The 22,685-nt window shown below is 41.7% G+C and overlaps 1 protein-coding gene across 1 annotated transcript; it reads left to right on the top strand.

Moving 5' to 3' along the window:
* Window positions 1–4,490: 4,490 nt before the first annotated feature.
* On the top strand, window positions 4,491–17,811 carry LOC110967804 (vitellogenin-1-like). The gene is made up of 33 exons (XM_051947414.1): window positions 4,491–4,534; window positions 6,328–6,496; window positions 7,490–7,741; window positions 7,818–7,979; window positions 8,061–8,209; window positions 8,303–8,453; window positions 8,537–8,703; window positions 8,783–8,993; window positions 9,077–9,202; window positions 9,301–9,516; window positions 9,597–9,814; window positions 9,893–9,990; window positions 10,077–10,201; window positions 10,279–10,380; window positions 10,479–10,635; window positions 10,718–10,885; window positions 12,586–12,679; window positions 12,766–12,951; window positions 13,043–13,178; window positions 13,607–13,814; window positions 13,905–14,554; window positions 14,655–14,699; window positions 14,793–14,873; window positions 14,949–15,152; window positions 15,238–15,380; window positions 15,475–15,610; window positions 15,702–15,801; window positions 15,890–16,070; window positions 16,160–16,254; window positions 16,952–17,046; window positions 17,158–17,323; window positions 17,405–17,566; window positions 17,658–17,811. Exons 1-33 carry the CDS (start codon window positions 4,491–4,493, stop codon window positions 17,756–17,758), a joined length of 5,298 nt encoding a protein of 1,765 aa, XP_051803374.1. The 3' UTR covers window positions 17,759–17,811.
* Window positions 17,812–22,685: the final 4,874 nt, after the last annotated feature.

Below are 22,685 nucleotides of genomic sequence, written 5' to 3'. Positions count from 1 at the left end.
TGTTATGACTCTCGGCCTGACTGCTTGGGTTCCTGGACTCTTTCCAGGTTTTGTGTTGTCCTCCAGACCAAGCCTTGTTTTTTGTGCCATGTTGTGCCTGTCTGTGTTGTGCTCTGGCCCAACTCTCTCTCCCATAATTAGGTCAGAGTGGTTTCAGCATCAGCTGAGGCCACTCCTCTCATCAAGGGTGCAGGGCGGGCTGAGCAGCTGTTTCAGATTCACCATCACACCTCTCTGACAATAAAAGGCCGGTTCAGACATTCATTCGACGCCGGATTGTTATACGACTACCATGTTAGTGACTCTCCAGCCAAGCTCATGCCATACGAATCCTTGTCTAGATATTCTGAAATCGGAATTGAAATCAACGAACAGTAAATCTCTTGTCCTCTGTCTGCCTTCACAGTTCCAGTTGCTCAGCCTGAACGAATCCCGGACCCAGCACAGGCAGTCAGCCCAGAGAAATCCACAGCCACGATCACGAACCGAACCACGATTCAGGCCGAGCCTAGAACCACAGCCAAGGGAAATCTACAGCCACGACCACGACCCGAACCACGACCCAGGCCGAGCCTAGAACCACAGCCAAGAGAAATCAACAGCCACGATCACGAACCGAACCACGATTCAGGCCGAGCCTAGAACCACAGCCAAAAGACATCCACAGCCACGACCACGAACCGAACCACGCCCGAGACGGACCCCGGAACCACAGCCCAGACCAAGCCCTGAACCACAGCCAAAACCCAGCCGAGATCCCCAGCCCTGCGAACCCCCACAGCCAACCCTTCCTCCACTAAACACTCCCCTCCTTCAGCAATAAAGAACCATTAACACACCTGATCCGAGTTCTTGCACCGCTTCCTACCCCTGAGCGTGACAGGGACATACTCTTCGTCAGAGGAGTCATGCAATTCTGAACTCTAGATAGAAACAAATAAATGTAACACATATACACGTGTAAATGCACTAAGTTTGCTAAACAACGTCATCGAGAGGGATACACGAGTGTAATCACATATTGAAACTTTACTCGTTCGTCCTAGCAGATTCATGTTATTTTGGTATTAGGACAAGTTAGACTCAATACAGAATTCTAACGTAATTCCTTTATTATTTACTAAATGTACTAAATGTAGAAGAGTGGAAAACAGCAAAACAGGCGAGATGCTGCAGCACTCCGGGCACTCCTCTCATGTACTGCGCGCGTGCACAAATAAAGGGGCGAAATCAGAGGGAGGGACCAACAGTGTTTTGGGAGACGCTGCGATTCAAACTCCGGACAGCAGCTTTAAGAGCTTTAAATGTTAGAAGAAGGATTTTGAATTCTATTCTAGATTTAACAGGAAGCCAATGAAGAGAAACCATCCATCCATTCTCTATACACCGCTTGATCCTCATTACGGTCATGGGGGGTGCTGGAGTCTATCTCAGCTGACTCGGGCGAAGGCAGGGGACAGACCGCCAGTCTATCACAGGGCTACATATACAGACAAATATTCACACTCGCATTCACATCTACGAGCAATTTAGAATAATCAATTAACCTCAGCATGTTTTTGGACTGTGGGAGGAAGCCGGAGTACCTGGAGAAAACCCACGCATGCACAGGGAGAACATGCAAACTCCATGCAGAAAGATCCTGGACTCTCTTACTAACTCCTGTCAGTACTCTGGGTGCAGCGTTTTGGATCAGTTGTAGACAGAGAACTATTTGGACAACCTGATAATAAGGAATTGCAACAGTCAAGCCTGGAAGTAACAAATGCATGGACTAGTTTTTCTGCATCACTCTGAGACAGGATGTTCCTGATTTTTACAATATTTCTCAGGTGAAAAAAGGAAGTCCTACAGATTTGTTTTATGTGTGAGTTAAAGGACATGTCCTGGTCAAAAATAACTCCAAGGTTCCTCACAGTCGTACTGGAGGCCAATGTAATGTCATTCAGAGTAACTATATGCTTTGAAAGTGAGTTTCTAAGATGTTTGGGGCCAAATACAATGACTTCAGTCTTGTTTGAATTTAGTAGCAGGAAATTACAGGTCATCCAGGTCTTTATATCCTTAAGACAGTCTTGCAGTCTGGTCAGCTGATTTCATCTGGCTTCATAGATAAATACAATTGAGTGTCGTCAGCGTAACAATGGAAATTAATACAGAGCTTTCTAATAATATTGCCGAAAGGAAGCATATATAATGTGAACAGTATCGGTCCTAAGACAGAACCCTGAGGAACTCCATGATTAACCTTATTATGTTCAGATGAGTTATTGGTGACATGCACGAACTGGAACCTGTCTGATAAGTAGGATTTAAACCAGTCTAGTGCTGTCCTGTAATAAAAGTTTGTGGTCGATGGTGTCAAATGCTGCACTAAGGTCCAACAAAACAGTATAGAGACCAGACCATTATCTGACGCTATGAGGAGGTCATTAGTAACTTTCACCAGAGCTGTTTCTGTGCTATGATGCACCCTGAAGCATCATAGCACAGAGATTGAAACTCTTCAAACTATTCGTTTGTAAATGTTCTCTCCAGAATTTTAGAGGGAAATGGGAGGTTGGATAATGGTCTATAGTTAGCTAAAACATCTGGATCTAGAGTGGGATTTTAAAGTAAAGGTTTGATTACAGCAACCTTAAAAGCCTGTGGTACACAGTCTGTTACTAGTGAGAGATGAATCAGATCTAACATTGAAGAATTAATTAAAGGTAAAGCCTCCTTGAAGAGTCTAGTTGGGACAGGATCTAAAAGACATGTCGATGGTTGGGATGTAGAAACTGTTGAAATTAGTTAAGAGAGATGTATAGGAGTGAAAGATTCTAAATATTCATCAGGTCTTACAGAAAGTTCTAAAGCATGTGTGACATTTGTGGGAAGAGCCAGATTAATTTCTTCTCTGGTCATAATTTTATCTGTAAAGAAGCTCATGAAGTCATTTCTGCTCAGAGCTAAAGGAATACAAGGTTCAACAGAGCTCTGAGTCTTTGTCAGCCTGGCTACAGAGCTGAAGAGAAACCTGGGGTTGTTCTTGTTTTCCTTTATTAACAATGAATAATATGTTGTCCTGGCATTACAAAAAGTTTTTTGTTTTAATAAATCACTAGACTCTTTTTCCAAGCTACGTAAACTTCCTCTAAACTAGTGGAATGCCACTTCCTTTCCAATTTTCTTTCAAGTCCGTAGCTGAGAAAGTCTCCAGACTTAAACGTGGAGCTGGTTTGGGATGAACTGGACAGAAGGGTGAAAACAAAACAACCTACAAGTGCTACACATTTATGGGAACTTCTGCAACTTCATCAGTACGAGTCAAAACGACAAAAGCAAGACTCAGAACAACAGAAAGGAGAGAAAAATGTCCGAAAGAGACGTGAAACAACACAAACGAGACATAACAGGAAAGAAAAACACAAAACAACACAAAATGAGACAAAACGATGACAAAAGCAAGACACAAGGACAAAAGCGAGATAAAAAAATTACAAAAATGTTACACAAATAAGTTTTACATCCAGTCCAGGCCTCACAATCTGAAAAGTAAATCTGTTTTTCATTAATTTTTTCAAGAACCAACTAGTTCCACAATAGCTCCAACTTTTTCAACTTTGCCCTGAAACTTTGAGAAAATGACCAAAAAATTCCCAAAATGACTCAAGAATTTATTCAATATGCCTCAAATCATGTCCAAAAGGACTTAAACCTTTCCAAAATTCAAAAAAGAGTCAAAAATGAACCCTAATTTGTCAAAATTACTCAAAAATCATCTACAATGCCTTAGAATTTTTCCTTAAAACCTGTTATAGATTCATTACATATATTGATGTTACTGTAGATGAAGAATCATCTGATTCTGAGGAGGTCTGGTTCTGGAAGTGAACCTAAACAGCCACCACAGCATTCTGCAGTGCCATGCAGTACCCTCTGGTATGGTCCTAGTTGGTCAGGCGTTCATCCTACAGCAAGATGGTGACCCAAAACATAAGTCCAAGCTATGCCAGAACTACCTTAGGAAAAAAGAACAAGAAAACATGGAGTGGCAGCACAGTCTCCAGACTTAAACCCCATGGAGCTGGTTTGGGATGAACTGGACAGAAGAGTGAAAGCAAAGAACCTACAAGAACCACACATTTATGGGAACTTCTGCTACAGAGTTGTGAAGAACCTTCTGAAAAACATTTGACTTCCATTGTGGAAAGAATGAATGTGTATCATCATCAGTTGTGAAACATAGAAAACATTTTGAAACACGATGCTGAAGTTTGACCTCTGATAAGAACAAGGTGAGGTGACCCTAACTTTCCATTGCGCCCTGTCAGTAAAATATGAGCAATTAATTATTAATCTATTATCTGTCTGATGGAAGGCGGCAATCAAACATGCCAGGGTTCATGTCAAACCTCCCTGACATCCTGATGGGTTTTGTTTTTTCAGCACCAAACCTCCCTTTAAAAGGACGACCGACTCTGCAGAGCTTCACAACCTCATCAGCCATGAGAGCGGTTGTGCTTGCCCTGACTGTGGCCTTCGTGGGTGAGTAGCATCCCGTTTCCTTAAACCTAGTTTTGGATCTGGATGTTTCCACGTTATGCCTTTTAGGTTATAATTTTTGGGCTGTACAGTGAAGAAAACTAATAGTTGGGCCGACTTAAGTGAACTGCTTCAACACTGAATTAAGTTCTTACAAATTAGTAAAATTAAAATACCATGTAGCATTAGAACACAGGAGTGATGGTTGCTGGAAATGTTCCTCTGTACCCCTATGGAGATATTCCATTAAAAATCAGCCGTTTCCAGCTAGAATAGTCATTTACCACATTAACAATGTCTACACTGGATTTATCATTCATTTAATGTGATCTTCATTGAAAAAAAACTGCTTTTCCTTCAAAAATAAGGACATTTCTAAGAGATCTAAACTTTTGAATGGTAGTGTACATGAAATTAAGTTGCTCTATATTAGTTAAAGTTGCTCTATATTTGCTAAAGTTGCTCTATAATAGTTAATGTTGCTCTATTTTAGTTAAAGTTGCTCTACATTAAAGTTGCTCTGCATTCGTTAAAGTTGCTCCATATTAGTTAAAGTTGCTTTACATTAGTTGAAGTTGCTCTACATTAGTTAAAGCTGATCTATATTTGTTAAATTTGCTCTATATCAAAGTTGTTCTACATTAGTTAAAGTTGCTCTATATTGAGTAAAGTAGCTTTCCATTAGTTGAAGTTGCTCTATATTTGCTAAAATTGCTCTATATTAAAGTTGCTTGATATTAGTAAAAGTTGCTCGATATTAAAGTTGCTCTACATTAGTTAAAGGTGCTCTATATTGAGTAAAGTAGCTTTATATTAGTTAAAGTTGCTCTATATTAATTAAAGTTGTTCTATATTAAGTAAAGTAGCTTTATATTAGTTAAAGTTGTTCTATATTGAGTGAAGTAGCTTTATATTAGTTAAAGTTGTTCTATATTGAGTGAAGTAGCTTTATATTAGTTAAAGTTGCTCTATATTAATTAAAGTTGTTCTATATGAAGTAAAGTAGCTTTATATTAGTTAAAGTTGTTCTATATTGAGTAAAGTAGCTTTATATTAGTTAAAGTTGCTCTATATTAATTAAAGTTGTTCTATATGAAGTAAAGTAGCTTTATATTAGTTAAAGTTGTTCTATATTGAGTAAAGTAGCTTTATATTAGTTAAAGTTGCTCTACATTAGTTGAAGTTGTTCTATATTTGCTAAAGTTGCTCTATATTAGTTAAAGTTGATCGATAATTGTTAAAGTTGCTCGATATTCGTTAAAGGTGCTCTACATTAATGCTGATCTATATGAGTTAAAGTTGCTCTGCATTGAAGTTGCTCTATATTAAATAAAGTAGCTTTATATTCGTTAAAGTTGCTCTATATTAACCTGAATTTTCTCTACATTAAAGTTCCTCTACATTAGTTAAAGTTGCTCTTGCTCTATATAAAGTAAAGTTGCTCTATAATAGTTAAAGTTGCTCAAAATGAAAGTTGCTCTGTATTAGTTAAAGTTGCTCTAAATGAGTTAGTTTCTTTAAAAAATAAGGACCGATCCAAATTAGTATAAATGCTCTCAAGCATCATTTTACTGTATTTTAATTTTTGCATCATGTAACCCTTAAAGTTTATGTTTCAGTATTTTTAGCATTTCTACTGTGATATCTAAATATTGGTACAAGAGTTTGACCATTTATTAATTTCTTTTTGATCTAATTTCAGCCTGTGAACCTCACCACCTTGGTAAGTTTGATGCTCTGCTACTGCAGCTAATGTTAAATTTAGTCGACTTCTGTTGGTACAGTGCCGTCCTCACTGAGTGAAACTGTGCTTACAGCTCTGGAATTTGCTGCTGGCAAAACTTACATCTACAAGTATGAAACGCTGATCCTGGGCGGCCTGCCGGAGGAAGGTCTGGCACGAGCCGGACTCAACTTCACCAGCAAAGTCCTCATCAGTGCTCAAGGCCAAAACAACTACATGCTGAAGGTAAAGAGCAAAACTGACGTGTCAGCTGCTATAATCATAACCTGTGAAATGCCAACTGCTCGAAATTAGCATCTATATTAGTTAAAGGTGCTCTAAATGAGTTGAAGTTGCTTTATATTGACCTAAAGTTGCTCTATATTAGTAAATGTTGCTCTATATTAGTTAAAGGTGCTCTTAATGAGTTAAAATTGCTCTCTATAAATCTAAAGTCGCTCGATATTAGTTAAACTTGCTCTATATTAACCTAAAGTTGCTCTATTTTAACCTGAAGTTACTCAATATTAACTTGAAGTTGCTCTATATTAGTTAAAATTGCTCTATATTAACTTAAAGTTGCACTATATTAACCTAAAGTTGCTCTGTATTAACCAAAAGTTGCTCTATATTCATTAAAATTGATGGTATCAGTTACAGTTGCTTGATATTATTTGATTATTAACAAAGTCTAGACTGGATTAATAATTCATTTAAGGTTATCTTCAGTGAAAAAACAGATTTTCTTTCAAAAATAAGGACATTTCTAAGTGACCCCAAACTTTTGAATGGTAGTGTACATTCATTAATGTTGCTGTATATTAGCTAAAGTTGATATTATTTGCTTAAGCTGCTCAAAATGAGTGAAAGTTGCTTTATATTAGTTAACGTAGTTCTATATTATATAAGTTGCTCTATGTTATTTAATTAACAATGTCTAGACTGAATTTCTGATTCATTTAATGTTATCTTCAATGAAAAAAGTGCTTTTCTTTCAAAAATAAGGACATTTCTCAGTGACCCCAGACTTTTGAACGGTAGTGTACATGAATTTCAGTTGCTCTATATTAATTAAAGTTGTTCTACGTTAGTTAAAGTTGCTCTAAATGAATGGAAGTTGCTCTATATTAAAGTTGCTCTATGTTAACTTAAAGTTGCTCTATATCAGTTAAAGTTGCACTATATTAGTTAAAGTTGCTCTATATTAGTTAAAGATTGAATCCTGTTTTCCTCCTGCAGCTTGAGGATTATGCGTTCTACGAGTACAATGGCATTTGGCCTCAGGAGAAGTTCGTCAAGGCGAGCACGCTGACTTCAGAGCTGAAAAGTCAGTTTGACAAGGCCATCAAGTTTGAATATGCCGGCGGCATGGTCGACAAGATGTACGCCCCTCTGGAAGTCTCGCCGATGGTGCTGAACATCTACAGAGGTATCCTGGGCGTCCTTCAGCTCAACATCAAGAAGACGCACAATGTCTACGAACTGCAGGAGGTTTGTCAAAGATCTAGCAGCCCTGATTGTAAATCTGGGAACGAAATCTCAGTGCTAAATGTGTTCTGCTCATTAGGCTGGAACTCAGGGAATTTGCAAGACCCTCTACGCCATTTCTGAAGACGAGAAAGCCGAGCGCATCCTTCTGACCAAGACCAGGGACATGAACCACTGTCAGGAGAAGATCATCATGGACATGGGGTTGGCGTACATGGAGAAATGCGTCAAGTGCCAGGAGGTAAGTTTGAAACTCATTTCACCGCGTCCATGGAAGAGTAAAGCAGCATGAACGAGCAACTATGTGCTTTTGTCATTGTAGGACATCAAAAACCTCAGAGGAACCACCACATACAGCTACGTCCTGAAGGAAGTTGAGGGTGGCGTCGAGCTCAGGGAAGTGAGAGCATTCGAGCTGATCCAGTTCTCACCTTTCAGTGAGAAGAAAGGAGCTGCTCAGATGGAGACCAGGTATCTCAACGCACACTGAGGATGTAATAAGGTCAGTTTGGGTATTTAATGGAGCTGAAAACTCACCTTTTGTTTTTCCACATTGCTTTTAAGGCAATCCTTGATCTTTAAAGAGTACCGTCAAATCGGTATGCAACCCATCAGTGCTCAGTATGTTCACCATGGATCTCTCAAGTATGAGATCCCCACTGACCTCATCCACACACCCATTCAGATGAATAAGACCAGCAGTGCAACCCCCCTGGTAATGTTTCAGACAGTTTTAAAATATCTATGAAGTCAAATGTTTGCATCGTTGCCATATTTACCTTTCAATCTGTAAACCAGGTCGTTCAGATTGACGAGATTCTGAAACACCTGGTGTCCCACAATGAGGAGACTGTGCACGAGGACGCCCCCATGAAGTTTGTGGAATTATTTCAGCTCCTCCGTAAAATGAAGCATGAAGACCTGGCCAACCTCTGGAAGAAATACATCAACATGCCTGTCTATAGGTGACTTTTCGTGCAGGGAAATTTGCATAACATGTCAAAATACATACATTTTTGACTTACTTTCTTTGTGGATTTTCAGACGATGGCTCTTGGATTCCATCACTGTCACCGCAACTCCTGCTTCTCTGCAGTTCTTCAAGGACCAACTCCTGGCTGAGCAGCCCCCGGCTGACCCGTCCCTGGCTAGCCAGCCCCAGGTTGAGCAGCCGTCGATTCTTGAAGTAGCTCAGGCTCTGATTGGCTCTATCCACATGGTGACAGCAAGCAATGAGTCCTTGGAGCTGTTCCGGGTGGGTAAACCCCAGAGCAAGCCACATTTTTTTTGCTAGGAGAATAGAAGTGTGAAACATTTCTGAAAATTGCACTGTTCTAGATGGTGATCAACAACAAACAATTCATGGAGAAGCCAATTCAGCGTGAAATCCTCCTCCTTGGTTATGGTACCATGATCTACAGGCACTGCTCTGAGATGACTGCTTGTTCTCCTGAACTCCTAAAAGTGAGAAAGATTTGGGTTTTTTTTCATGCTTCCGCAAAGTTTTGGGCACATTTCTGGACAAGAAAAAAGGCATCTGAAAGTCTCGTTTCCTCCAACAGTCCATCTATGACCATTTCACAAAGAGCGACTTGGAAAAGGAAGAGAATGTGATCCTGTACCTGAAAGCTCTCGGAAATGCCGGGCACCCTGCTAGCCTCAAGAAAATCTCAAAGTACCTGCCCATTCATGGCACCGCAGCTGCAAATCAGCCTACGAAAGTCCACGCCGAAGCCATCATGGCAATGAGGAACATTGCTAAGAAGGAGCCCAGGATGGTAAAACCCCAGCATCAAAGAATATTTCAAACTGCTCTCGTTTCAACTCCATACTGAGTTTGCTTTCCCCTGTGAATTAGGTCCAGGAGTATGCTCTTCAGCTCTTCATGGACAGTGCTCTTCCCCCAGAGCTCCGTATGCTGTCTTGCATTGTGATGTTTGAGACAAGGCCTCCGATAGCTCTGGTGATCACTCTCGCCAACATTGTGAAGAGGGAGAAGAATCTGCAGGTTGCAAGCTTCACTTACTCTCACATGAAGTCTCTGACCAGAAGCACCAGCCCCATCCACGCCCCACTGTAAGAGCATTTCCACCATCACATCCAAATGCATCAACCAATCCATGTTTGCTGAGCTCTCGGACACGTTCATTGCAGGGCTGCCGCTTGCAACGTCGCCCTCAAGATCTTAGGCCCACAGCTGGACAGACTGAGCATGCGCTACAGCAGAGCCATCCATATGGAGACCTACAGCAGTAAAACACTACGTCACGCCTGTTTTAAGTCACCTCAAGTTTCTGTTTGGCCTCAGCTAACTGCATCTCATCCATCTGTCTCTCAGGTCCTTACATGCTTGGTGCTGCTGCCAGCGCTTTCTACATCAACGACGCCGCCACCATTCTTCCCAAATCCATCATGGCTAAGACCAGAGCCTACATCGCAGGAGCTGCCGCTGACATTCTGGAGGTAAATGGGAAAGACAATCCGCCCCACATCCAACTGCTATTTGAAGAGCTCCTTTAACAGCGATCTCTTCCTCCTAGGTTGGAGTGAGAACCGAGGGACTGCAGGAGGCCTTACTGAAAAACCCTTCGCTTCTTGACAATGCCGACAGGATCAACAAGATGAAGCGTGTCATCAGCGCCGTAAGCAGCAGAGAACAATGTCAAGCATGAAACATGATACGGCGTCACATGAGGAAGCCTGACGATAAGTTTGGTTTGTGTGTTTATTTCATCCACAGTTGTCCCAGTGGAGGTCTCAGCCCAACAGCAAGCCCTTGGCCTCTTTCTACGTCAAGCTCTTTGGACAAGAAGTTGCGTATGCCAACATTGACAAAACCTTGGTCAATCAGGCCATCGAGGTACGAGTCCAACAACCACTTGTCAACTTCAACGCCAGCTTCGTTGTGATTTTGCATGACACAATACAACGTTGTTCTTCTGCAGTTCGCTGGTAAAGTTCGATCTAAAGAACAAGAAGCTCGGAAGCTTGGTAGAGAGGCTGTCCAGACCCTGCAAGATGGTGCTTCCTACCACTTCGCCAAACCTCTGCTGATCACTGAGGTGCGTCGCATACTGCCGACCATCGCAGGTATTCCAATGGAGCTCAGTCTGTACACCGCTGCCGTGACCGCTGCAAAGATTAAAGGTGAGCAGAAACCAGAAAACAAACACATCTCAGATGGTTACATCTCTCATTTATCCCAGTTATCTTGTCTACTGTACAGCTGTGAACAATTATTTTATACATTTTCCCTGTTTTGGGAAAATGCACACAATAACTACAAATGTGATACAAAAATAAAAAGATTAATTTTAATGTTAACCGTGAACCAATTCCTGTCAAATTTTAATTGGTTCTTTCATGATGTGTGACCATATAATTACAGAGTTTTTACTGTATTTAAATGAGCAAACAAATATCATTTTACAGAAGTTTTCCATTATTTTTTTTTAAAAAAAGTAGATTCATTTCTGAAAAATTCTAAATAATTTTTAAAATGTTATCTTACAGTTTTGCTTGGTTAAATTAATCTAATTGGATTTTTTTTTTTTGCCAGATTTTCACACTTTTATTATTAGATTTTTTGTACCTCCTCGCGAAATCTGAGCTCTGTCTGGGTTTACCCGACTGAGTTTATAGCTTTTGAAAATGTCCAAATATGTTGCAAAATTGCCCAATATATAACACATAATTCAAAATGGCTGACTTCCTGTTAGGGATGTGCGCGACTAGTTGTTTAATCGTTTAACCGCCTACTCATTTATTAAACGTTTAGTATTTTACTAATAGGTTAAACGCTGCATTAAGCATCATGCACCTTGTTCTTCGTGCCTCTGCCTTGGCTTCTTTGTAAACAGGCTGAGCAACCAGGGAGAGAATTGCTCCTCCTCCCCTCTCCTCACACGTAGCAGGGGGCGGGGCCACACAGTTTGGGGAAGAAAGTTTGGAAAGGTAAAGTGGGAAGATGGTGACGCTCCCGCGTAAGAAAATCAGCACCATTTGGCAGTATTTTCATGCAGCAGATGACAACAAGGTTGCCTGTCAGCTGTGTAAGCAGAAACCAGTGTTGCCAACTTAGCGACTTTCTCGCTATATCTAGCGATTTTCCAAAGCGTCCTAGCGACTTTTTTTTTTGTCAAAAGCGACTAGCGACAAATCTAGCGACTTTTTCTGCCATTTTGGAGACTCTGACAGGAAAACTTGGATCATTCTGCAGTGACTGTCCTCAACAAGCAGCAGGTGCTGCTGTGAGCTCCTCCCCCTCCCAGAGCACAGGCTGTCAGTCCAGTAACCCCGCAGCAGTCCCAGTGTCTGATTAGAGGAGACCCACATCACTCCAAAATTCCCATCCCTACTTCCTGTTGGGTTTTGGGCATGGATGTCAATTACTTTTTTGTGGGTGTTGATGAGTTACACATGCCTACCAAAATTCATAGCTCTAAGTGGCACGTTTTGGCAGTAGTAAATGTTTGAATCTTTCCAGGGAATGCTATTGAGCCATTTTGGCCCACATTTGGGCCATTTCTCTAAAATGTCAAATTTTTTCGCTGGTCCTGATCTGTGTGCCAATTTTCACGCATTTTTCAGTATTTTTAAACCTTGAAAATTCCGATTGAAAAAGCGGATGAAGAATGAGAAAAAATAACACGAAAAAATCCATTGGTTTTAATAGGGCCTACACACCATTTGGTGCTCGGAGCCTAAAAATAAGTGTTTGTAAATTCTTTGCAAACTTCACTGAGAAAATCCTGAAAAAAGCGTGCTTGTTTTTAATACACTTCATAATATCCGTCATCAAATAGTGGAAGTGATGCGCTAACCGATGGATGGATTTGTCCTCTTAGTTTCTGCCAGCATAACACCAGCTCTGCCAGACAACTTTGCTCTTGCTGACCTTTGGCAAAAAGACATTCGGCTGAGCACTGAGATCAGACCAAGGTAGGCACACAGTCTGGCATTGAAATACAAAAAGCAGCAAATATTTCATTACAAAAATGTAAATAACAAATGTCCTTTTCTTCTAGTGCTGTTGCAAACTCATTTGCTGTGATGGGGGTGAACACTGCTTACATCCAGGCTGCCCTAGTTACAAGAGCTAAACTCAACTTCACCTCACCGGTCAAAATTGGCGCGAGTTTCAACATGCAGGAGGAGAGCTTTAAGATCGAAGCTCTGCCCGTTTCAGTGCCTGAACCCTTTGCAGCTGCAGAGTAAGATCAACATTTTAACTCACCGTGTACATTTGAAAATATGAAACATCATGTCTTTGGCACTGAGATGATCCTCATTTCTCTTCAATAGAGTTGAGAGTTTTGCTACAACAAGAATGAATGACGAAACTGCTCCTAAACTCACTCCTATCATCCCTATAAAACGCTCAAAATCCCGCTCAACGGAGATTCTCACATCTAAGGTTGCGTCTTCTGCTGTTGTCAGTGTGGTGAGTTTTACACAGAGAAACACAATTACAATCTACACTACCATTCAAAGGTTTGGGGTAACTTGGAAATGTCCTTATTTTTGAAAGAAAAGCATTATTTTTTCAATGAAGATAGCATTAAATGAATGATAAATCCAGTGTAGACATTGTTAATGTGGTGAATGACTATTGTAGCTGTAAACAGCTGATTTTTAATGTAATATCTCCATAGGGGTACAGAGGAACATTTCCAGCAACCATCACTCCTGTGTTCTAATGCTACATTGTGCTCGCTAATTGTGTCGAAAGGCTTATTGATGATTAGAAAATCCTTGGGTAAAAGTGGGAGTTTTCATGGACAACATGAAATTGTCTGGGAGACCTCAAACTTTTAAACAGTTTAGGTCTAGAACTGCAATATAATTCATGTAAACTTCTTCTCAAAGTCCAAATCTTCGGAGATCCTTTCCCAGGAAGAGCAAGCTGCCAGGCAGAACCAATCCAGAGTGTTGAAGAAGAAGTACTGTGCTAAGATGGTTGGTGTTGGACTGAAGGCCTGCTTCAAGGTTGCCACCCAAAACGTTTCGTACCTCCAGGACACTCCTCTGTACAAAGCGGCTGGAAGATATGCTGTTGCTCTTTCTTTCAAACCCAGTAAGCAGTGAGGAAGCAAAACTTTTGTGCATCTTGTAGAAGCTCTGTGCACAAATCAGTTTTAACAGAATTAATTTGTTATATTTTCAGTTGAAGGTGAAACCGTTGAGAGACTGGAGATGGAGGTTGCAGTTGGACAGAGGGCTGCAGAGAAGCTCATCAAACAGATCACCGTGAGCCAAGAAGCCATCCGTGAGGGAAGACCAATCCTGATGAAGCTCAAGAGAATCCTGGTTCCTAATGCTGGCAATAGCTCGTCTTCCTCCTCCTCCTCCTCCTCCTCTTCCGCCTCCCTCTCCTCTTCTAGGTCCAGCAGGTTCAGCAGCTCCAAGTCCTCCTCTTCCAGCTCCTCATCTCGCCCCAGCAGCAAAGTCAATGATACAGCTGTTCAACTCGTCAAACACCACCGCAGTCACCGCAGCAGCAGCAGTAGCAGTAGCAGCAGCAGCAGCCGCAGCAGCAGCAGCAGCAGCAGCAGCAGCAGCAGCAGCAGCAGCAGCAGCAGCAGCCGCAGCAGCAGCCGCAGCAGCAGCAGCAGCAGCAGCAGCAGCAGCAGCAGCAGCCGCAGCAGCAGTCGCAGCAGCAGCAGCAGCAGCAGCCGCAGCAGCCGCAGCAGCAGCCGCAGCCACAGCTCTGTTAGGTCCAGGTTCAGGTCTTCCAGTTCCAGCTCCGCATCAAGCCTTGCATCGCTCTTCAGTGGAAGTTCAAGCTCTTCTAGCTCCAGCTCCCGCCACTCAAGGGTAAGCATCTCAAAAATCATTCAGTAACTCTGCAGAAAGGAGTACCAACATGATAAGTATAGCCAATGTGCAAGCTGAATGAAACATTTCTTCTCAGCAGCATGTGAGTCAGTCAAAGAGGTTCAGGAAGAACCACAAGAAACAGGTATGTTGCTGTTGGGCTTCAAACTATGAGAACATATTGTACAGTTTTGACTTTTGCACGGCGGTTCTTGAGTTGCATCTGTTGTCGTCGTAGGGTCTCAATTCCAAGGCCACCTCGTCAGCACGTTACAATAGCAGCAGCAGCGCCTCAAGCTTTGAGAGTGTCTACAAACAGGTAAAACTGTTCCTCAAGTCTTCTTCTGGGTTTTATTGGTGAACTCCCATGAATTAACCACAACTGTCCCTGCAGAACAAATTCCTGGGCAGTGAAGCTGCTATCTTGGCCGTCGTCTTCCGCGCTGTTAAGGAAAACAAGAAGATGCAGGGATACCAAGTCGCCACCTACCTAGACAAACCTACCGCCAGACTTCAGGTTATTCTAGCTCCCTTGGCTGTTGATTCCAAGTGGAAGATCTGTGCTGATGGAGTTCTGTCTAGCAAGCACAAAGCCATGGTAAGACACCTGTCCGTACGGCACCACGGAAAAGACTGGACTTAAAACCAGCTGCCTTATTGTCATTTCTACTATTTCTTAACAGGCTAGATTCAGTTGGGGACCAGAGTGCAGCAAATACAACACTACAGTGACCGTTGAAACTGGTCTCGTTGGTAAAAAGCCTGCAGCTCGCATCAGAGTGCAGTGGAAGAGAATCCCTTCTACCATGAAGCACTATGCTAAGATGTATGAAACGTCATACATTTAAACTTCACACTTTAGCCTACTCACGCATTACAGGCCATGCAAAATGTCTGACATTTGGAAAATCCTTTCACAGGGCATTTAAGGGCATTCCTTCTCGGATGCTCTCCGACTTGTTTAGAGGAAAGGACAGAAACAGCACCAAGCAGATCTCACTGACTGTGTTTAGAGCGTCTAACCGGTCCCTTGAGTTTATCTGGAAAACACTAAGGGTACGAAGAGTCGCATTGCTCTCCAAAAATATGAAGTCACATTTCTATTTATTCAGTGTATTCGTCTAACTGGGGACTCTTACGTCTACAGCATAATGTCTACAGGCTGCATCTTCCCATCAATCTGCCATTTGACATCAGACATATCTTCAATGATTCAATCGACGACATTATTTCCCATGCTGGTGCAGGTAACGGCTGACGGAGTTTAAAAAAGAAACACACTGGCACAGACGTTTTCCAATGAGTCAAGGGTTAAAGTGATGATTTCCCTTTCAGCTGAATGCCTCTCCTCCCAAGACACCATTAAAACTTTCAATAACAGGACATACTCCAACAAGACGCCCCAATCCTGCTATCAGATTCTGGCAGCGGATTGCACACAGGACCTGAAATTCATTGTTCTGCTGAAGAAGGACGCCCAGGAGCACAACCACATCAACATTAAGATTGCTGACATGTGAGTGTTCATTCACAACAAACAAGAATCTCTGGTTTTCATCCAAACTCTGACTAAACTACACAACACTCACATTTGTGCCCTTGCAGCGATGTTGACCTCTACCCGAAGGACGGGCAGGTGGTTGTCGAGGTCAACTCGAGGGAAATGCCCATTAGAAGCCAGTCCTACCAGCATCCCACAGGTTTCTGCTCACTGTTTTTATCTTTGCAAAAGCTTCGAGTTCAGAAACATTTAACTTTATCGTTCGTTCCTGGAAGAAGGTTTGGAAATAGGGATCGACCGATTTGGTTTATTGGTACTCAAGAAAGGCTGACAATTTGAACAAATATACATTAAACATAATGTTTTAACAGCATGCGATAGCAGAGAACCTAGCATTCATGACTAATGCTTCATTAATAAAGGTGACTATGACTGGATATGTAAAATAGAAACAAGAGTGATTAAAATATCTCTTTGGTTTATGTAGGATCGACTAAGATTGATCAATTTGTTTATTTTCTCGATCTTTCACTGTTCTATCACTTTTATTGCCCACTAAGATCTTAAAGGATTATTAATTATTGTTTTCCAGATGCTGTTTCAGGTTAATCTGCCTTCTAACTTAGCTACAAGCTAAGCATAGCCTTAGCCACCACAAAAGAAGCTAACTTCTTGTTTTGTGTTTCCTGTTGAGATTTTGCTGCTTGACAGACATTTCTGAGACCGTCAGACCTGAAGTAGAGCACTTAATTGATCAATAATCGGTCAAAAATGGATAGAAAAATGCCAAGTATTGGAACACAACAACTGGCCAGGGCGATAATCGGTCTATCACTAATTTGAAAGTTCTATAAAAGTGCTTTTAAGTACTGACTTTTTTTTGTTTTGTTTTACAGAAGATATCAGGATCAGACAGATAGGTGAAGGCATCTCGGTGGTGGCACCTAAATATGGTCTCACTGAGGTCTACTTTGAGAAGAACTCATGGAAGGTAAAAAAAAATAACAAGACACCATGGAGCCCTTTTCATATGTGCTTGAAAGTAAGAAATTTGACAGATAATTGGATGTTTCTTAACATCTCCTCTGATGTTGGGATGTAGATTAAGGTTGCCGACTGGATGAAGGGACAGACCTGTGGACTCTGTGGAAAGGCTGATGGGGAGATCAGGCAGGAGTATCGCACTCCCTCCGGACGCCTGGCCAAGAATGAAGAAAGCCATGCCCTGTCCTGGGTTGTACCAGGCAAGAGCTGCAGGGACGCCAACGGTGAGACGCAAAGACGGTGGTAGGTAGACGAGAACAGTTCGGTGCAGTGAGGAGGTTCTAACCTTATTCGTTCTCTCACAGAGTGCCGTTTGAAGCACGAGTCTGTGCGGCTGGAGAAGCAGGTTAACATTCACGGTCAGAATACCAAATGCTACTCCGTTGAGCCGGTTCTTCGCTGTCTGCCCGGCTGCTACCCCGTGAACACTAGCAAAGTCAACGTTGGGTTCCACTGCCTGCCCACTGGTGAGTCTGCAAACAAAAAGACAGCCGGCTTCAGTAACACAAGAAAATCACACAGTTCCTAATCTCGCTGCTTCTTTTTCCACTTGTGCAGAAGCTAACCTGAACACCGTGAACATGTACGAGAGAAGCGAGGACCTGAGGGAATACGCCGATGCTCACACCGCCTGCAGATGCACTGCTCAGTGCATCTAAATACGCTGCCTTTTGTCAGTCAATTACATCCTCTGTATCTAACTTCAAATAAATTGCATCCCAAAAGAAATTCATTGAATTTATTATTTATTTACTTTTTGAGTTGACTGATAGATGTGGAAGCTTGCATGCATTCTATAAGGTCTTCAAGGTTTACTGCAAATCAGACTATAAATCAGATTATATGAGCTTACGAGGGCCACCCAGACAATTCCATGTTTTCCATGAAAACTCCCACTTTTATCCATGTGCTAACATAACTGCACAAGGGTTTTCTAATCATCAATGAGCCTTTCAACAGAATTAGCTAACACAATGTAGCATTAGAACACAGGAGTGATGGTTGCTGGAAATGTTCCTCTGTACCCTTATGGAGATATTCCATTAAAAATCAGCTGTTTCCAGATAGAATAGTCATTTACCACATTAACAATGTCTACACTGGATTATCATTCATTTAATGTTATCTTAATTGAAAAAAAGGTGTTCTTTCAAAAATAATGACATTTCCAAGTGACCCAAAACTTTTGAACAGTAGTGTAGAAGCTGAACTCAGCGACAACTGGCTCCATTGGCATTTGGAATCAACACAGCCTCGAACACCACTACGATGTCCAGATGTGGTTGAACTGCAGACTTTTAGCTTTAATTAAAGAGGTGCTTTTAGGAACTACAGCAATTTTTGACGCCAAGCTCAAAAGCTGTTGGACAAATTACTAAAAGAAAGTTTCATGTCTGGGTAGACCCGTTTAAAGATCTGGAATCGATTCCAAGTGTTAAGGGTTAGGGCTAACTCATTAAACCTAACCATAACCATTTACATACATGGTTCAAAAACATTAATGAAAGTGAAGCGAGGCCAACATTTGGCTGTAACAAAACCCAAAACAGACCAACCAGAAACACAGCAGAAACTGTAGATCGATTAAAAAAAACACACTTTAAAGGGAGATACGAGTCAAAGTCTGCAATTAAGAGGCATCTTCATGAAGATGATGGAGCATTTACCTCAAACACTTGAGAACAGAAGCATTTTCCACAACATTAAAAACACCTAAAAAGAAGCCTGCTAACTTCTGTAACAAGGTTCTCTGGACATCTGCAGCTTTAGTTTGTTATTTCCACAACTCCATGTTCTGTATATTTACTTTAATCTGGTTTAATTTGACTTAACATAATGCACCTGAGCCACGCCATAACAACTGGGGGTTTAAGAATCATCTCCAAAATCTTAATTTGAGCATTGAACTGGTATTTTATCACAGCATCCTTTTAATATTTGATGTTTTTTGTCTGTTACACTCTCAAAAGATTATTTTTTTCAGACTCTGTTTCAGGTTAATCTGTGGCCGCTAGCCATTAGCCTCAGCCGCTAGCCGTGAGCATAGCCTTAGCCGTTAGCGTATCCTTACCCGCTAGCCATTAGCGTAGCCTAGTCACCCTTGAGAGTAGATATCCTGTATTGCGTTTCTTGTTGAGTTTTGCTGCCTGAGAGACATTTCCAAGACCACCAGACATGAAGTAGAGCATTTAATTGATCAATAATCAGTGAAAAATGTACAGAAAAATGACAAGTTTCACCCACAATAACCGGCCAGGACAATAATTACTCAATCCCCAATTGCTAAGTTATGGCTCTCAAAAAACCAAATCTTAAAGCTCGTGTCCGGAGTTTCCGTTTGTTTTCAATTTATGTATCATTGTTTAACAAAGCTTAAATGTGTTAGTCTAGTTCGATATTATAATATAAGCACTGTTGCCAACTCCTCAGTAAGGAAAGTCGCTATTGGCTGTCCTAAAAGTCGCTAGAAGTCGCTAAATGACGTCATCGCCTACTTTGCATATTTCCCAGTTTGCATGTAATTGTAATCAACGTTGTAGGAGAGAGGAATTACATTGTGGAATAGACCAAAAAGTGAGTATAAAACATCCAAATATGTTTTTTCACTAGAGGCTAAATGCTGTGGTTTATTTTAGCATGACAGTGAAGAAACATTTTCGTTTATATGGCTCCGTAAGTCTGGATGGGATCTGTAGTGACTTTGCGCATGCGCGATTCATCTGCCGTCTGGCCGCGGACAGAGCCCTAGAGATAGTAAGAGTTGCGACACTCCCATAGGGTGCCGTTGTACGCTTTCTTTCGGTCTACTTCCGGGTTGTGGAGGCTTGTTTAGTTCCAAGCACCGCTTCGACAGTGACAGCCACCGTTCATTTGCACTGCAGGTCGTTGAGTATATGTGGAGGTAAGTTGATGAAATGCCTACCTCTTTTGAATTGTCAACTGCCTATATTTTATCAGAGGCTCTTTATGATGCACATGCTGAGCTTTATTTGTATTTGCACAGCGTAATTACATATATATTTTATCTTGGTAGACGACCGAATTTCTGCTACTTTTTTTTAGCTCGACTCTACTGTTAGCTGTGAAGTTATCTCCAGGGATATATTGACGGATTAATTGTTGATGAGTCGCTACCTCTTTTTAATTTTAACGTCTTTATATTACATCAGAAGCCCTTTGTGGTGCATACATTTATCTGTATTTGTGAATATTGGCAGATGACCGACTTTCAGGCATTGCCTTGTGCTTGTTAGCTCTTCTTTGAAAGCTACCAAGCTGCCTCTTTTTAATTGTCAAGACTACGTCCTTTATATGAGACCCTTTATAATGCATAAACTTATACTTGTAAGTATTTAACAAATATATTTATTAATATCTATCGTATCTATCTATCCACCAGTATCCCGAGAACCCTCACTGAAGACACGAAGACCCTCATTGTTTCTCCCATTGTCAATAAAACATACTATTTCATCAAAGCATAATGAGTTGTTATTCTTGAATATATATTTTGTGCATGTCTTAAAATGGTTATAGTGAGTCAACTCCTGCCTCATCAGAAGTGGCTGGACACTATCTGCTGAATGGACTGTTGTTACTCTGCTTTTCAATAACTCCCAGACTACGGGTAAGTGAATCAGAGAAATATAGACATTGTCTGGAAATACAATAATCCAGCTGGGCAAAAATTAACATCTTCAATCATCTTACATTTCTGTGTAAAAGTCGATTTTCCATGCTAACACGAATGTAAAACATTCCCTCCAAAACCCCAAAAGTGTCTTTAATATGTCACCTTACGGCTCAAAATGTAAAACTGACATTTACATACATACTCCAATGAATTAATAATCAAACAAGTACTTGGAGGTGTGATTTTATTCCTTTTTTACCGTGAAATCGCCGCTCTCAGTCCCATAGAAAGAAATGACAGCGCTGCCTGTTTGGAACTATTCAGGCTTACATGAACCACGTGACCGCCCCGCTGCGAGAGCATGAGTGTCGCAACTCTTACTATCTCTAGGGCTCTGGCCGCGGAGTGATGTGGGTCTCCCCCTCCCCTCACTGGGTCTGCTGAGGGGTTACTGGACTGACAGCCTGTGCTCTGGGAGGGGGAGAAGCTCACAGCAGCACCTGCTGCTTGTTGAAAACAGTAACTGCAGAATGAGCTGAGTTTTCCTATCAGTCTCCAAAACAGCAGAAAAAGTTGCGAGATTTGTCGCTAGTCGTTTTTGATAAAAAAAAGTTGCTAGGAGCTTTGAAAAGTCGCTAGATTTAGCGAGAAAGTCGCTAAGTTGGCAACAGTGAATATAATGTTAGCATGACGTGATATGAAAATTTATTCCTGAGCTCCGCCTTCCTCTCATAGACCCCCATGTTATTCCAAAAAGCGCCGGTCGCTGCCGACCAATCAAGTTCGAGCTTCAGCTTTGTCATGCTGTCAATCAACGGTTACGCGCACAGCAAGCAAGCCCATGCAGAGGTGGGCGAGCTACGCACTACGCAACCGCGCACACATTTGTTTTGCTTGTGGAGGAGAGAGCATCAGGGATCAGCAACTTCCAGAAAAGTTACCAATCCCACGGCTTGTCAGGCCAAGAGACTGCAGGACGTTTTTGGCTCGGGGTGCTCGCGTCGCTCCCCGACCACGGCCTTCATAGCCCGCCTGACGGCTTCGTTTAGATGCCCGACCTCTGGAGGAAGATGTTGGGGCGTCTGGGACATACTCTTCGTCAGAGGAGTCATGCAATTCTGAACTCTAGATAGAAATAAATAAACAATGTAACACATATACACGCGTAAATGCACTAAGTTTGATAAACAACGTCATCCAGAGGGATACACGAGTGTAATCACATATTGAAACTTTACTCGTTCGTCCTAGCAGATTCATGTTATTTTGGTATTAGGACAAGTTAGACTCAATACAGCATTCTAACTTAATTTCTTTATTATTTACTAAATGTACTAAATGTAGAAGAGGGGAAAACAGCAAAACGGACAAGATACTGCAGCACTCCGGGCACTTCTCTCATGTACTGCGCGCGTGCACAAATAAAGGGGTGAAATCAGAGGGAGGGACCAACAGTGTTTTGGGAGACGAGCTTTAACACTGAACTGGTATTTTATCACAGCATCTTTTTTTATATTTGCCATTTTTAGTCTTTTTAGTTAAAATATTTTTATTGTTTTTCAGACTCTGTTTCAGGTTAATCTGTGGCTGCCTTCTAGTTTAGTCTTTGGCCATTAGCGTAGCCTTACCTGCTAGCGTAGCCTTAACTGTTAGCGTATCCTTACCTGCTAGCCGTTAAAGTAGAGCATTTAATTGATCAGCAACTGGTCAAAAATTTACAGAAAAATGCTAAGAATCCAGGCTACACAGTGACGTAGTGGTTAGCACTTTTGCCTTGCAGCAAGAAGATCCACGGTTCAAATCCCGGCCTGGGCCTGGGATCTTTCTGCATGGAGTTTGCGTGTTTTCCCTGTGCATGCGTGGGTTTTCTCCAGTACTCCGGCTTCCTCCCACAGTCCAAAAATATGCTGAGGTTAATTGATTACTCTAAATTGCCCGTAGGTGTGAATGTG

The sequence above is a fragment of the Acanthochromis polyacanthus genome, chromosome 4 (genome assembly GCF_021347895.1).
Source record: "Acanthochromis polyacanthus isolate Apoly-LR-REF ecotype Palm Island chromosome 4, KAUST_Apoly_ChrSc, whole genome shotgun sequence".
Taxonomy (NCBI): domain Eukaryota; kingdom Metazoa; phylum Chordata; class Actinopteri; family Pomacentridae; genus Acanthochromis; species Acanthochromis polyacanthus.
Note: the sequence above shows the minus strand (reverse complement) of the source record. Positions and strands in the feature narration are given on the sequence as shown.

What these genes read in the sequence shown, in the direction of transcription:
- LOC110967804 (XM_051947414.1), top strand. Translation starts at nt 4,491, where the DNA reads ATGAGAGCGGTTGTGCTTGCCCTGACTGTGGCCTTCGTGGGTGA. An exon ending in CTAAGAAGGAGCCCAGGATG is followed by an intron (nt 9,517 to 9,596) that starts GTAAAACCCCAG and finishes CCTGTGAATTAG; the next exon opens with GTCCAGGAGTATGCTCTTCA. An exon ending in CTAGCAAGCACAAAGCCATG is followed by an intron (nt 15,153 to 15,237) that starts GTAAGACACCTG and finishes ATTTCTTAACAG; the next exon opens with GCTAGATTCAGTTGGGGACC.